The sequence below is a fragment of the Passer montanus genome, unplaced genomic scaffold (assembly GCF_014805655.1).
Source record: "Passer montanus isolate IOZ18808 unplaced genomic scaffold, ASM1480565v1 scaffold222, whole genome shotgun sequence".
In the NCBI taxonomy this organism is placed as follows: Eukaryota; Metazoa; Chordata; class Aves; order Passeriformes; family Passeridae; genus Passer; species Passer montanus.
The window spans coordinates 275785-291220 of NW_024366838.1; the positions used below are offsets into that span (position 1 = coordinate 275785).

A 15436-nucleotide genomic window follows, 5' to 3' on the forward strand; every position below is an offset into this window, starting at 1 on the left:
TGCTTAAGGTCACTTCACTTGTCTCCCATGACAGCTTACTCTTAAGTGACTATAACTTTTCTTTCTTAGAATATCAGAGCATAGGATGTAGAAAACGAAAGACTAATTTCTATATCGGGCACTCACAATACCTTTCGATTTTCTTGCCATGTCTAGTCTCCATCTCCAGATTCCTCTTCACCTCGCGGTGCTGAATCATCAAGCAGACAACATCACCAGGATGCCTGCAGTACAGCAGAGGTTTCCACTAATAAAGAGGTAGAGTAAAACCTTTTTAAAGGCTGCAGTCTGGTTCATACTGCTTATGCCTTTTAATTTTCCTTGCTCCCTTGTACTTGTGCAATCCCTTTTCTTCTTTTTTTTCTTTCCTTATGCTTCTTTACTTTATGCTTACCTGGGTGTCTGACTGAATTTCTAACATACTGAAGACTTCTTGTCATGGCATTTCTGACTCTGTGTTCAGCTGTCACTAAATTTGTTTAATAGGCTGCAGGGTACTGATTTACCAAACAGCCAACATCCCCTCGGTAGCAGAGACAAAACAAAGAAGCGTTTTCCTTTTCCCCCCCACTAAGAAAGAGTACGTGTCAGCCAGATGAAAAAGTGCTTAAATTAAATTATTACATAATAAATTATGCTGCTTAATATTTTGTCATTGTGGCCTACAAGTGATTCTTAATCAGAATTCAATTCCTGACTCGAAGCTTCTCAGAATAAAGCTACATAGTTTGGGGATTTTCCCCTCATCTGGCTGCAGTACTTCCACCAATACAAAATAAGTGTGGATAGAACTGCACATAGTGTAAAAAGAAAATAATTTGAAAAAAGGATTGGGATTTGGATAGAGTGGCAGGTTCTAACAGAAAAATCTGTGAAAATCTGGTTTATTTGCCTTTTTTTCATAAACTTGAAAGCAGTCTAGAAACTACCATAATAAAATGCCGTATTGTTACTCATAGCAATGGATGAGTTATCTTCCAAAATTAAAAACCTGATCTACTGTGAGTGGATTAAAAATGAAACACAGGTTATCCATTTGTTCCTTTTTACTTTTGCAATTATCAAGGAATAGAAAAGATTGTAACATGTAATTGCGCCAGCCTGCATTTGCATTTACAAAATAATGAAAAATTTGAGAAGACTGAGAAAGCCCATAATTTTTCATATTCTGAAGTTTTCAACTGTAGATCATGCCTTTAAGTTTTCGTCTGCTTTAATGTTAGCTTATTAAAGCCTTAAGCATTCTTTGCTACAGACTTTATCACTATGTATTTTATATTTTAGTTATTTTTAGGTATCAGTAAACTTCTCCAAAAAAAGGAAACAAATGAAACAATGTTTATTTCAATTGTTAGGATGTGCTTACATATCGTTACAGAGGTGGTAAACCAGGTTTCACTGTAGAATGTATTGGGCTATTAGTTTCCCTCAGATGGGGAATAATTCCCACTTTAGTATTTCTAATGCAAGAACAAAAGTGATAAAGCAGTCTCATAATTTCTGGATTTTTAGGTCTTAGAGAAACATTTTTATTAAATATAAATTTATAATAGCAGATAACAAGATTATTGAAAGTAATAAAGTATTAATGACCTTGATATTTGATATTTCGTTACTCATGGCTATGTAAAATTAAAAGGTGTAGGTTTCCACCTCTTGGTAACTTTACCTGTTACTTTACTCTTCTAATGGTTTTTGTAGAATGCCTTTCTACCTGGGTAATGAACAAGAAAAATTATATTTGTGTGTGAGAATAAAGGCATACATGACAGTGGTTTGCACCACTCTATCCTGAAAATAAGTTGTTAGTTAAGGGTGCTGAACAGTTGCTGAATCTGTTTCAAAGACTTTGTTCACTGCTTAAAAAGAAATAAATACTTTGTGTAGTATTTATGTATGTGAGCTGTCTCTCATTTGTAGGGGATTGGTCCTTGAAGCCTGTCAGAGCCCAGTGTTTGAATGACCCCTTTAGAACTACATCAGCAACTATTACAAACAGTTCTTGGAGTCTATATGGATAGGTAGGCTAGTGGAAGCATTCATCTGAACTGGTGAAAGAGCCACAGATGTGAAAAGGCATGTCCATGTCCTCACAGCAGCTTAAATGCGTTGGCAGCAGAAGATCATTGATTATTGACATCTTTATTTATGTTAGTACAGAGCCTGATGGACAGGATTCTCAGATTAGTAATTTTCATAGGGAATGAAAAGAACTTAAAGTTTGCACAGGCTCAGTTGTCTGTGTCCCATGCCTTCTGTTTTTAATTCACAAATTTTATTTTATAGCAAGACATGCATAATTTTTAAAAATATTATTTGTCATATCAATTTTCCATATTTTACGAAGGAAAAGACTCCTTGAGGTTAAGTCAGTCAACCTGTTACATAACTGTCGCCTTTCTAGTTTTACCTGAGTTTTCCATCAGTACACAGACCTTGGTAAGTTGCCTGTTGCAAAGAAAAATAATTTGCCATATATTTCTATGTATATAATCTGGAAATATACTTGTTTTTGGAGGTTTTATGCATTATTCTGATCATGTGTATAGATTTTCTTTTAAGTGAATGATATTAGGCAGTTATTGGAGGAGTTACTGCTAGTACAGTCAGTCATAGATTCATTAACTATCCACTTACTTGCCTATGATTGCAGCAGGTATTTATATATCCATTAGAAATTATATAGTGCCACACCCAGTTTTGTTTGATAAATTTTTATATGTGGTTTATTTTATTAATTAAACAAACTGGTGAATCTCACTCACTGAAAGTCGTGGCTGAAGGGTTAGTCTCATAGTCTTTCACAGAAAATACCAGTAGGATGCATGGTATTACTTTAGTGTATGTATTTACATGCACAAGTCAAGATTCTATTTATTCCTTCACTATTTATGTAATTGGTACTACCAAATGTGTTTTTGTGCTCAACACCGTGTAAGCACAGTTGGTGCTGAGGTCATGGTGAATCCAGTTATCCCAGAGAACAGAGACTGCTCCCTATCCTATTAAAATCTAGGAAGCTTTGTAGGCACTATTAATATGAGGGATACATCTAAAACCATTCCTAATGAATAACTGTATTTTGTTAATGATGGTTTTAGTCATGAATTATAACAGTAAAGTGCAGTTTTTATATTCCTGTATGCATTTATTTGTAGTTGAAAGATCCAGTATCTTTGAAGTATTATGTACTTTCCTCCATGTTTTTTGATTATTAAATGTAGTGTACCTATTGGTAGATAATTAATGTACTAGTGAAGACCAACAAGTAAGTGAAGTCTGGTCTTACCATATTTGGTCTACTAAATAGACACAAATGGAATACATTGAATTTACTCTAGTAGGTGCTTAGAGCTTGAAAATAATAAATGTAAATAATAATAAGTGGTTCTATTTTTTACTAATAACTATGGCTAATTTAAGTTTGGGTTTTTTTTGGCACAGAGAAATTTTTAATGCGTATTTGTGCATGCTATGTTCTGTTTGAAATCCTTTTTGTCTTAATTACAGTCCAGAAAAAGCTTGGCTTCATTTCCAACGTATGTTGAAGGTAAGCTAGTTCTACAGTTTCTAAATGTTTTTTTCACATCAAAAAACCCACCTGTATTTATAATGTATAAAATTTTACTTTTATTTGCTGAATAGAAAAGCTGCTACGGTAGGATGTACTGATTTAGATTAAATTGCGTCTAATTTAGAACCTGAGCTAAATCTTATTGTGCTCCTTTAGAAATTCGGAAGCATGGAGCTTTTAGTTTTTTGGTGTTTCTTTTATTGTTTCTGTATCAGTTATGTTGGTTTCTTTTCCTCAGTACCACTTAAAGCACTGCTTTTTTTATGGTATTTACACAACATGTAAGAATGTGTGTGGACAAGGAAAACAGTCTAAGCAAGAAGACTATAGTGCTCTGTCCAGCATTGATTTCATGGCAGGATCAGACTAATCTCAGCTGGATTTATGGGCAGGCCTGCCAGTGAAAATCTGCTTAGTTAAATACTGCATCGCAATGTCAGAGTTAAGGCTTCAGTAGTGCTGAATTTTTTTCAGAACAATGTGAAAAAGCAAGTTACCTGCCACACGACCTGCTGTTACTTTTTGTTTGAGTCTGCATCCTATGTATACTGCAGGAGGAACACAAGTTGTGTGCAGTTATGACAGCGGCAGAAAATATAAGGTTTTTTTTTCCTTTTCCATTGACAGTGGTTGTTCCATGTGCTTGATGAAATTTTAGAAATACAGTTGATCTATCTAATACTTTATATGGACTTCCTCGTCACTCTTTGGACTGCTTTACAGTGTACTGTGTTTAATTGATAATGTGATCATTTTCTTTAGACTGCAAATTATTGTTGTTTTAGTCTTCAGAGTGTAAGCTGCCTGTTTTGGAGTCTCTGGCCAGAATGTCAGTTAGTTCATAGCTAAGCATTGGAATTTTGCAACAATGAAGAATCTCTCTTAGAATTTAAATACATCTCCTATTGATAGTCCTGTCTATCAAGGGACTTTATTCTATATATAGGAATATATAACTATATTTTAAAAGTAATTATCTCTGCCTTAGGGGGGAAAAAAAACTTACACTAAAATTTTCTTGATGCTTGGTCCAGCACAAAATTCCTTAAAATTACAAATGTTCCATTTTTATGCACCAGCAGTCCAAGGAAAAATTTGCCAGCACCTATGCTATGTTTTTATAGAGGTAATAGTTTTGTTGTCACAGATACTAAAAGGAAGAGGTATTCTAAAAAGCACCACTGTTTGTATGTTCACCTCTGATGCTATTGGAGCACACCTTTTTGGGGTTTAATATGCACTTTCTTAGAGTCTTACACTGTTGCCCACTTTTTTTTCCCCCATTTTGACTTGTACTATAAAAATGATAGAAGAAATTGTGTTATAAAAGATTTTGCACCTCTTTAGTATAGTGGTGGAAGTGGTGAAATGGCCTTGATGTGTAGAGTAATAAATAGCAACATTAAAATGCTGTGTGATTTCTGTGAAACTATGTAGTACTTCCAGATGTATGAATTTCCCTAAGGAAATCACTAAATTTCTTTAGTTCATGTGCTTGCCAGTGACTGTTCATTTTAACAATTTTCGAGATATGTACTGCCTCAGCAAACTGCACACTGGAGTTGGCATCTTAAAATTGCTTGTCATAAATTTTTGTATTTAAAAAAATGATAAGACAAGCCTGGTCACAACATTTGTATGTGTGCTTCTGTCTGTGTTTGTAGTTTCAGTGTGATATTTGCCTCCAGGTCTTTCTTTTTTAATTTAATCATATTAATGACTTGCTTTTCTTTGAGGCCAAAGCTACCCATGCTCATTCTGAGAGGTTGTTAGTCTTATATGTTATCGTTAGAACAAAATTGGCATTCTTAGTAATTTGGAACTTAAAGCCCTTGTACAAGGTAGCCCTTGATTTTAGAGGAAAAAAGAAAGACAAACATAAGCACAGGTGTTTTGTGATAAAATGTGAACATACCATGAGCATTATTTAATATGATTTATATTCCCACTTGTCTTGAAGAACAGTTGTTTTCCCTAACTTCTAAGAACAGGAGTTTTCTTAAGTTAACCAGCCTCGCTTTTGAATCATGGCAATTTTAATATGGTGTCAAAATGTTCCATTTTGACACCATATTTTTGTATAAAATTTTTAGATAAAGCTGCCCAACGCCAAAAATCTTACAAATCGTAAGTACTGCTTTGTAATGATTTGCATTGCTTGGTTATGAACACTTCACACCCCGTCACTTTCTGCAGAAGTTGATAGGTGTTGGGTCTTTAAGGATCTATGGACTAATAGTGTTGCTTTGCCATCAAGAGAGCCCATGCTCTGTCTATTTAATAACATTTTTATTTAACTCAGTACTTTACCACAGTATCCTTATTAGGACTACTATTTTTAAAGGTCTGTGGCATAAAAATACTGTGTTGTGTGGTATGTGTAGAGCATTCCAGGGAGATTGTTCTACCTGTTGCACCAACTGTGGTTAATGCATAAGCAAGAAAGAGGCTGATGGCTGCTATGAAACTGCACTTTTCCTCTTTCTGCTTGTGACTGTTGGTCTGAGAATTGCAAGGCTGTTTTTGGTGGGTGAGGAGCAAGCAATCTGTCTCTTTATCACAGTGAAAAATCACAGGTTGTTTTGCTCCAAGCTGATCCATACTCACAAAAGAATGAGCTATTGTGAGAAACAGGCTGGATTACAATTGTAGTTTTTGCTGGAGAGATGTTGTACTGGGTTTGTGTAGCAAGGTTTTGGTAGTGGGGTGGCTACAAGGGTGTCCTCTGTGAGAAGCTGCTGGAAGCTTCCTGCCTCTCTGATAGAGTCAGCACCAGCTGGCTCCAAGGCAGACCCACCACTTGCCAAGGCTGAGCCCATTAGTGACAGTGGTAGCACCTCTGGGTTAATGTATTTAAGAAGGGGGAGAAGACTGCACCACAGCAGCTGTAGCCAGAGAAGAAAGGGCTGGGAATGTGTAAAAGAAGAATCTCTGAAGACAAGGTCAGTGGAGAAGGAAGAACTGGAGGTGCTCCAGGTGCCAGAGCAGAGCTCCCCTTGCAGGCCATGGTGAAGACAGTGGTGAGGCAGTTGTGCTCCTCCAGCCAATGGAGCTCCACAGTGGAACACATATCCACAAGCAGCCCCTGGAGGACCCCATGCCAGATGATATGGATGCCCAAAAAAAGCAGGCTATGACCCCATGGAAATCCCAGGCTGGAGCAGGCTCCCCGCAGATTATGTGGCCCAGTGGAGAGACGAGCCCACCTGGAGCAGGCTTGTTGGCAGGACTTGTGACACCATAGGGAGCCACATGAGAGCAGTCTGTTCTGAAGGATTGTCTCCTGTGAGAGGTATCCCGTTCTAGAGCAGAGGAGGGATGTGAGGCCTCTTCCCCATGATGAAGAAGGAGCATCAGAGACAGCATGTGATGAACTGACCACAGCCCCCATTCCTCTGTACTTCTAGGAGCAGGAGATAAAGCAAATTGAAAGTAAAAGTGAGTCCAGGAAGAAGGGAGAGATAGGGGAAGGTGTTGTAGCATCTGTTTTTATTTTTCATTATTCTATTCTGACTTCATTAGTAATAGATGAAACAAGTTTCCACAAGTGGAGTCTGTTTTGCCCACGACAGTAACTGATGAGTGATCTCTACCTGTTCTTGTCTTGCCCCATGAGACTTTTATTATATTTTCTCTTCCCTGCCCTTCTGAGGAGGGGAGCGAAGGGGTTTAGTGGGCAGGGTCAACCCACTACAAATTTTGATACAGTTTGTTTGATGTTTTGTGCCTTTGAAAGTACTGGTTGCCTTTTTGTCATGTCAAACTGAAGTACTTCAGAGGAGGATTTGCAGCCATCAGGTGCAGACTCAAGATATCACAGTTCTGCTTTTGTTGTGTTTGACCATGATTGTCTTCAGTAATGGAATTCCTGTATTACAGTTCCTGGACCTTGCGATCCTGAAGACTTAATTGATGGAATCATTTTTGCTGCCAATTACCTTGGTTCAACTCAACTCCTTTCTGATAAAACTCCATCCAAGAATGTGAGGATGATGCAGGCTCAGGAAGCTGTCAGCAGGATCAAGGTAAGGAGTAATTCCTGCTGCTTCTTGTATGGCTGTTTTATAATTGTAAATATGAACTTCATTCTTATGCAGTAATCTTTTCAGGTGGGGTTTTGTGTAGTTTCAGAATGAAAGATGCCTCACCTTTCCTTTGCAAAATAAATCATATATGCTGCTTATGGAACACGACTGATAAAGGGATGTTACCAGGTCATTTAAATTCCCTATGGTAATACTTGTGCTGTGTACACTAAATTAGAATCTGAAGTGAGTGGTGGTCAAAGTTATATATATTATCTGGGTGTGGAGGGAAAACAGGTTAAGGAAATAACTAGTAAGTATTGCTTCTGGCTGCTTCTGGCTTGGTACTCAATGGCACTGCCACTGTGGTAGTGACTGCAGTTATTTTTGACCCTGTTGTGGACACTTGCTTCTCCACACGTAACAGCTGTGAGCTGATTTGAAAGTTAAAAAAAAAAGAAGCTTGTGATGGCACAGAGAAGTGTGGAAAAATAATTTGTCCTGGAATCTGAAAAATTTTGTTTCAGAAGAGACATTCCAACTGATTTCTGTACAGGCCACTTCCAGCAATGGTAATGCTGCTGTACTGTAAGTTACAATTATGACACTGTCAGCTGAAATTAAGGTGTGTTGATGAAGTATTGCACGGCTGTACAGGATGCTGCAACATTCCAACTACCCATAGGTGACTGGCTAGTAGGCACACAGCTTCATCATCTGCTAATTCACTAATCAACACAACTCACTCTGGGAATTTTTAATAGTTTAATATCTGTGTATTTTTCTTTTGTATATTTTATTTTGTGTTCCACCTCAGATTTGATGTGCAATTATATAAAAGAGAGAGGAAGAGGAGAGAAGGTTATCAGCAAGACCAATAAAATTGTCTGTTAAGGTCAGCTGGTGCTTCCTACTCCCTTTTATTTCTTCCACTGCTTTCCGTGGCAGGTGTTCAGTTTAGTCTCTGGATATAATTTTGACACAGAAGCTCTAAATAGAGCCATTGAGACAACTTCCAAAAATTGCAATTTTGCTGGTGTTCAAATGCATAGGTTCTTGTAACCTTGTCTCTGAAAATCCTAAACACTGACATTTTAGAAAAGGCAGGAATGTAGCCTTCCTGTTCAGGATTATACTCCACCATCTCTGTAGAAGTCTTCACTACCTTGAACTACTGAACCTTTTGCAAAAGAGTGATTTATCTTTGTTCATTGGTGACTCTGGATTAAGTGACATTCTCTAAAAGTATGTTTCATGCAGCTTTTTCAACAATGGCAGGTCTTGGTGAGTTGTCCCCAAACCTGCAGTGAAGAATTTTTCTTATAGAGTCTGTTTTTTTCCTGCTCTGGGTAAATAACGCTGTGCCCTTGTGTTTAGTAGTCTCTTTATGTTCCTTCTTGATGCTTGGCTGTGTGTTAGAAAACTTGTCTGATTTGAGTGAATGGAAGACTAATGGTAAGGGAAAGAAACACGGGCTTTGGTGAGGCTGGATCTAGGAGGGATACGCCACTGGAGAGTGAAAGGAAAGATTAGCATCAGCTATCATAGGAAATAGATATCAGGAGTGAAACTTGAACCACAGGGAGTTTGCGCCTAGAAGGTAAAGCTTGTGTAGGAATACACATTAGAAGAAGAGTGCAGTGTTATGGTAGACAAAAACGAAACTGAATTGATTCAAACCGGGCCTAAGAGGTTTTAACAGTATAGAATCTTAGTCTGATGCAAAATGTATTTCGTAGAAATTCGTTAACAAAATACTGTTCTGAAGATTCTGTTATGCGTCAGCATTTCTTGTGCATCAAAACAGAAGAAATTTGTTTAATGCATTTCACTCATTGACGCCATAATTTGTGCATCTACATAAATCAGCAGATGTGTGTATCCTTTCTTATAGTGTATTTGCCTCAGGCTTGAGGCCCAAGTGATAGCATTTGTGACCTGGTAAAACCTAGCTACTGGATTGAATTTTATGAAACTTTCAGAAAATTATTGACTTGTATTGTATTGTACACAATACCTTTGAAGACTTCTTGGACAGTTACTGCTTTCTGCTTCTAAGTAAAGCAAAGACAATCCCCCTGCACCTTCGGCTTCTTGGTTTATTAGAGTTGGCTTTGGCTTGTTTTGTTGCTGGTTGCCATTAAAGCTAAACCTTTTCAGAGAGAGATTCATTATGACAGATGGACTTCCTGCTGCCAGTTTCATCACTGCATCAGATATTCTGTATCCCAGATGTATAAATGATGGCTTGCACGGTGATTATGAAGGTTGTGCCCTGCTCATGTTTGTTTACAGAGTGCCATACTTGTTGCATGTCAACCATTTCTCCACTGTTGAAGAAAACAAAGCTTATTAATTAAGAATGAGCTTTTAAAATACATCGACTTGAAGCTGAGTATTAAAAAGAAATGAAGAGCTTTGTTTAAGCCCTGCTATTTATACCTTCACAAAAGTGTATACCGTCTGAATTTAATAATATAAATAAAGTGCTTCCTTTTAGCAGAGCCTCCAAACCACATACTCATTCATTTGGAATATGAACAGAGTTTGAAAACAATTCTCCAAGCTTCTTCTTTAAAGAAGTATTTTTTCAGTTGAAAGTTCAAGAGTTAGATGTTTTCTTGTTCAGCCTTGTGAAGTCCAGCTAAGTTAAAACAGACACACTGCTTAGCATGTTCCATGCTAAGCAGATGGCACAGAAATTGCTTTGAAAGTGTTCATCAAATGTACTTAGGAGTATTTCATTAGGAGGCACTTCTAGCATACTGTGGGGTCGGATTGAATATTTCTAAGTAGCACCTGGTTTAATTTCTGAGTGTAATTTAAGATAGAACCCATATGTGAATATTTAGTTTAGTATTTCATGCATTTTCACACACTTGGTGTCCTCTCAGTGCTCACTGAGTTGCAAAACTTTTTTTGTAGAGACTAAATGGATTGAATAAACTTAGGGCCTCTCTGTAGCAAAAGCAGAAGCTTGTTGGGTTTTAATGTATGGTAATTTTGGAAATTGCATCTATATAAATAAATACATTTAATTTACCTTAAATGAAAATCCTATATTCTGTATATTAAAAAAAAAATTGTGTGGATTAGGTATATTCCATTTGGTTTTCTTCTTCTAGGAATACAGAAATAATCTTTGATTTGAGTTAGGAAAATAATGTCATGATAAAGAGTATTTGTCTAATAAAGTATCATGAATGGAATTATCCTAATTTTTTTGTTGTTCATGGACCATAACTTCTTTTGTGACATTTCTGTGCAGTGTTAAATCGCTTATTAAAAGTGCTTGAATCATATCATTGCCTTATTTTATGAAATACTTGAAAGTAGTTTTTCAATATGCTTCCATTTGAAGAACAGAATTTTCAGTATATTGAATTATGCTATTTTTTGATAAATTGTTGATTCTGTGTTGTAAAGTTGTAGCTCAAGGATTTTTTTTTTCCCCATTTTTCGTAATTTTGGCCTGTACTTTTCTTCTTTTGGGAGGTCCATCATTCTGAAGTTTGGGAAGGGTGAAAAAGAAAAGTTTGATTTTAGAAAAATATCTAAATGCTCTACCCCAGGAGTGTCTTCTCCTTGCCCATTGTATGACAGGCAGCTGTTACTCAATATAATTTTATTATTATAATTATAATAATATAAGATTATTATAATTATATCAGTATATTATTTCTGAGTATTAATTTAAATTGAGAGTAATGTAATGAAGAGCCTGCCATGTAAGGCAGTTTTAATTGCTTTTGCAATAGTTTACAATCACCTGTTGTAAAATAACCTGTCAGGCTATAAAATACTTCTTAGTTTGAGAAAGGTGACTAAAAGCTATTTTGAGAATGTTTCTATTTGTAAATAAGCAGCATGGCCTAAGTAGCTATACTTTAAGTAGCTGCTTTCAGATTTGTTTGGACAAAACCTGACAGACTGAAGTTGTGAGCATCAGTATTAAAGTGTTTGATGTGTCTCATGATTCAGGCCTCTTATTTGCTCTTTGTAGAAGTAGCTAGTGCTGAATCTCTCTGGAGCTTGTAACTATAAGCCTATTTCCCACCATGAGCACACCTGTAATTTTAATTAGCAAAGAGCCTGTTGCTGTTGAAATTTAAGGGCTAATTGCCAGCCTGGTGAGTATTGCATTCCTTCAGTAAGCAGGTCTGTAAAGTTCAGTTCACCATTGGTTTGAATTCATCATTTCAAGACTGTAAAAATTATGTTTGTTTGGGTTGTTAGTAGAAATGTCTTTTAAGGTGTTTCTGGATCTGAAATACATGCTCCACTGCTTGCTTGAAAAAAAGTGATAGTGTGGACATATCTTTGTGTAGGTGTAACAGGAAAATTTGTTGACCAGTTCACTGTGTGAACATTGGTAGTGATTTATTTGCTCAGGAGGAGAAAATGAAGGTGACAGTTACCTTCTGTCATTTCATTTTTCCAGGAAAAAGCAGCATAGTGTTAGGGTGGTTATTGTTTTGAAGTCTGAAATATGAGATCTGAAAAACCTGTAATAGTAAGGCATACAATTTTTCTCTCACCTTTTACATTGGTGTACCTTCAAAAGAAATAACTTCATGGTTTACACTGCTGTAAGTGAGGGGAAGCTCTGTTGCGTTTCTTGTACCATCCTCCCCCAACCAAACCTCAAAAACAGTTACACACAAAATAACTGTGTTTGTTGCAAGTAGCAAAATTTTAAGTGAAAATATCCTTTTGTGTTCTTCCTGACTCTTTTGGTGCTGTTTCTTTTAATTTCTGAAATTAATTGTGCTAAACATGAAATCTTACAAATTTTTAAGCTCAAAAGAAAAGGAGGAAATTAACCTAAGCAGGGACTAATTTAGACCAGCTAGTAGTCTGTGAGCCCTGACATTAGTTTCTAGATTCCTGCTTGAGTTGGAGTCTCTGTAAGTTCTTCTCTAACTGTTCTCCTGTCTCTGTTTGTTCCATGCTAAGCAGATGGCCCAGAAATTAGCCAAAAGCAGGAAGAAGGTGCAGTACAAACTCCATCAGCTTGATGTTATGCTTGTTCTTTTGTTTTCTGGGAGAGTTTTTCCCTTTCTTTTTATTTTGTGATTTTATTTTCTGCATCCAGCAAGGTTTTTTCAGATTTATTTCTGAGCCACCATACAGGTTAACATATCTGGGAAATCAGTTGCCTGATTGGCCATTTTTTGTTGCTTCTCATTAGCCATTTCATGTTAGAAACAGAAGAAATATTTGATTTATTAAATGGTTATGGACAGTACCCAAAATGCATATTAGAGAATCAGGACTGACATGGCAAAGGTTTAAACATTGTAAAATGATGGATTAAAATGAAGTGTGGGGTTTTTTTGTTTGTTTTGGGTTTTTTGACTATTTTAAACTTTTTAGTTTTAATTTAATCTTTGTGTAGGAGTGCTTTGTTTGACTCACAGAGATATCAAATTGCTGGATGCAAAAAAAAAGTTTATGTCTATACATACAGTAATATACTGAGATGGACTCATCTTTGTAATAAGTTCTGTTTGTGGAGCTTTCAACTACTTTTTAACAAATGTAATTAAAAAAATATTACAAATGTCTGCTTTCTATTAACAAAATGTTACTTCTTAAATGGGTTACTGCTTGAAAAGTATGTTGTCTGACTGTGAAGGTCTTCTTGCCAGAACTGCATTATGAATAGCTCAAACAGTACCTCCTGTGGTACAGGTTTTTCCATTGGTCTTGGCAGCCACTGCTAGCCCAAACAGAAATTCCTCAGGCAGGAGATACTGTTAGGCCTTTCTATGGCTTGTATGAAAACCCTTTTTTGAGGTGGGATTCATAGTGTGCAGAAAATGGTAAAATCATACTACTTTTCAAGAAATTTTTATAGTTCATGTTACAGTCAGGTATAATTTTACTGAATCAGGAAAAATATCAGGCAAGATTTTATGAGGTTAACTTTTTTTCAAACAATACCCAATTCACTTTCACATATATGATATAGTTTCCACATCTTTGTGTTTATCTTTTGCTTCTGCAGTCTAATACTCTATCCTGCATTGCTGTTCTGGTGACTGTGTCTTAGTGTACCCCTGTACGTGAACTAGCATCATTATTAGTAAGTATGTTACCTAATGTGTTTGTTTGACTCTAAGCCATTTATTTGCAGGCTCCAGAAGGTGAATCTCAACCCATGACTGAAGTGGACCTCTTCATTTCTACACAGAGGATAAAAGTACTGAATGCAGACACACAGGTATTAACATAGACACCTTTGTTACTATTGTTGGAGTAGACTACTGGAATAGACTTTCCATGTACATGTTAAAATTTGCCTTTAAAATGTGCTGGATCTTGTATTCCCCTCTAGGCAGAAATCCATGGTCAAAGCCATGTCATACAAGCAATTATTCTGGTGTGTCTGGCTGTAGAAATAATTAGAATTTGTACGTAAGATAATTGCAGTCAGCTTATGTCTTCTGAGCCATGCTGCATCAAGTATTGATTGTGCCCAGAGTAGCCCAAAATGTTTAGCTGCAGTAATTTGTTTATAGTCCTGTACACATACATGCCCAGCATACGCAGGTTCTGCAGTTGAGGTCTTGATGTTCTTTTCCATAGAAAAAACCCTGTAAAACTTTCTCTTTGTTTTATTTTTGGAAGGTGAAGCTCTTGGTTTCTATTATATCTCCTTTCATGCATGACAGGTATTACAAACTCCACCTAGCAGAGGTCTTACAGCTGTTTGTGTTTTGATAATACTAGATGTGCAATAAGAACTTAGTTGAAGCAGCTGCTTATGTTGGTTTTCTTATTCCATAGGAAACCATGATGGATCATCCCCTGCGGACCATTTCTTACATTGCTGATATAGGAAATATAGTTGTTTTGATGGCTCGTAGGCGAATGCCACGCTCTAACTCCCAGGATAATGTGGAAGCATCTCACCCCTCTCAAGATGGAAAGAGGCAGTACAAAATGATTTGTCATGTCTTTGAGTCTGAGGATGTAAGCAATTACATTGTCTTGTAGTTTTCTAGGAGTGGAAAAGTAAGCACATTTTGATAGGCTCAAAATCCATTGTGAGTGGTCCTGTTTGCTTTTTAACTGCTCCCAGTATTTCATCTAAGCAGACAAACTTACCTGCCATTTATATGTTTGGACATGACATGTCACAGGAAGTTGGTGTTTATAGAAATGCTTACTTTTTTAAAGCTTCTTTAGTGACTTTCAGTAACAGTGATAGGATAGTCCAGTTGCTACAGTTTACAAATACCAGCTCAAATTTTGCATAAGAGAGGAAAAATCTATCAGAGGTGTTTATTTTCGTAGGGAAATTCTAATCCCAAGTCTTGCATTGGGAATCAGTCATTGACGCATACCAGAGAGGTGATTTTTTTTATTTTTTTATTTTTCAGGTGGTTGGTGTAGGGGCTGTAGTTCCTGTTATCTTATCAAAAAGCCAGCAAAGAAAGTTTATGATTTCAGCAATCCCAAAATACGCTGAATAGAGATACAAATGATTAAATTTTAATATATGGTACAGTTAAGGTACTCTACACAAGACCAAGTTACGTTACACAGGACTTGATCTCCTATCTTCACAATCACTGTGTGTAAATTGCTGATTTTATGTACTTTTTAAAAATAACTTTCAGTAACTGAAAAGTGAAATCAAACATACTAGATTGAAGTGGTTAGATATGTAGTTTTTAGGATCATAGTCAAGTTAGTCCTAATAATCTGGGAAACTAACATACTCAAGAGAAGTAAGTGAAAATACCAGATTCTTCCATGTCTTCTAAACTACAGTGAACAGCAAGGACTTTGGGATGGGAAGGTTTTCTTGAATAAGGAGCTGATTTTA

The 15436-nt window shown here is 36.5% G+C and overlaps 1 protein-coding gene across 2 annotated transcripts in view; it reads left to right on the forward strand.

Moving 5' to 3' along the window:
- The window catches only part of APBA1 (amyloid beta precursor protein binding family A member 1), a 77105-nt gene that overhangs the window by 48458 nt on the left and 13211 nt on the right, over positions 1–15436 (forward strand). The window contains exons 3-8 of one of the 2 annotated variants that reach the window (XM_039710060.1): positions 157–258; positions 3511–3550; positions 7454–7599; positions 12559–12591; positions 13739–13825; positions 14392–14577. In XM_039710060.1, coding sequence (XP_039565994.1) covers positions 157–258; positions 3511–3550; positions 7454–7599; positions 12559–12591; positions 13739–13825; positions 14392–14577 — 594 coding nt within the window. The remainder of the gene's footprint in view (positions 1–156; positions 259–3510; positions 3551–7453; positions 7600–12558; positions 12592–13738; positions 13826–14391; positions 14578–15436) is intronic. The other variant, XM_039710061.1, reaches the window with a different exon arrangement.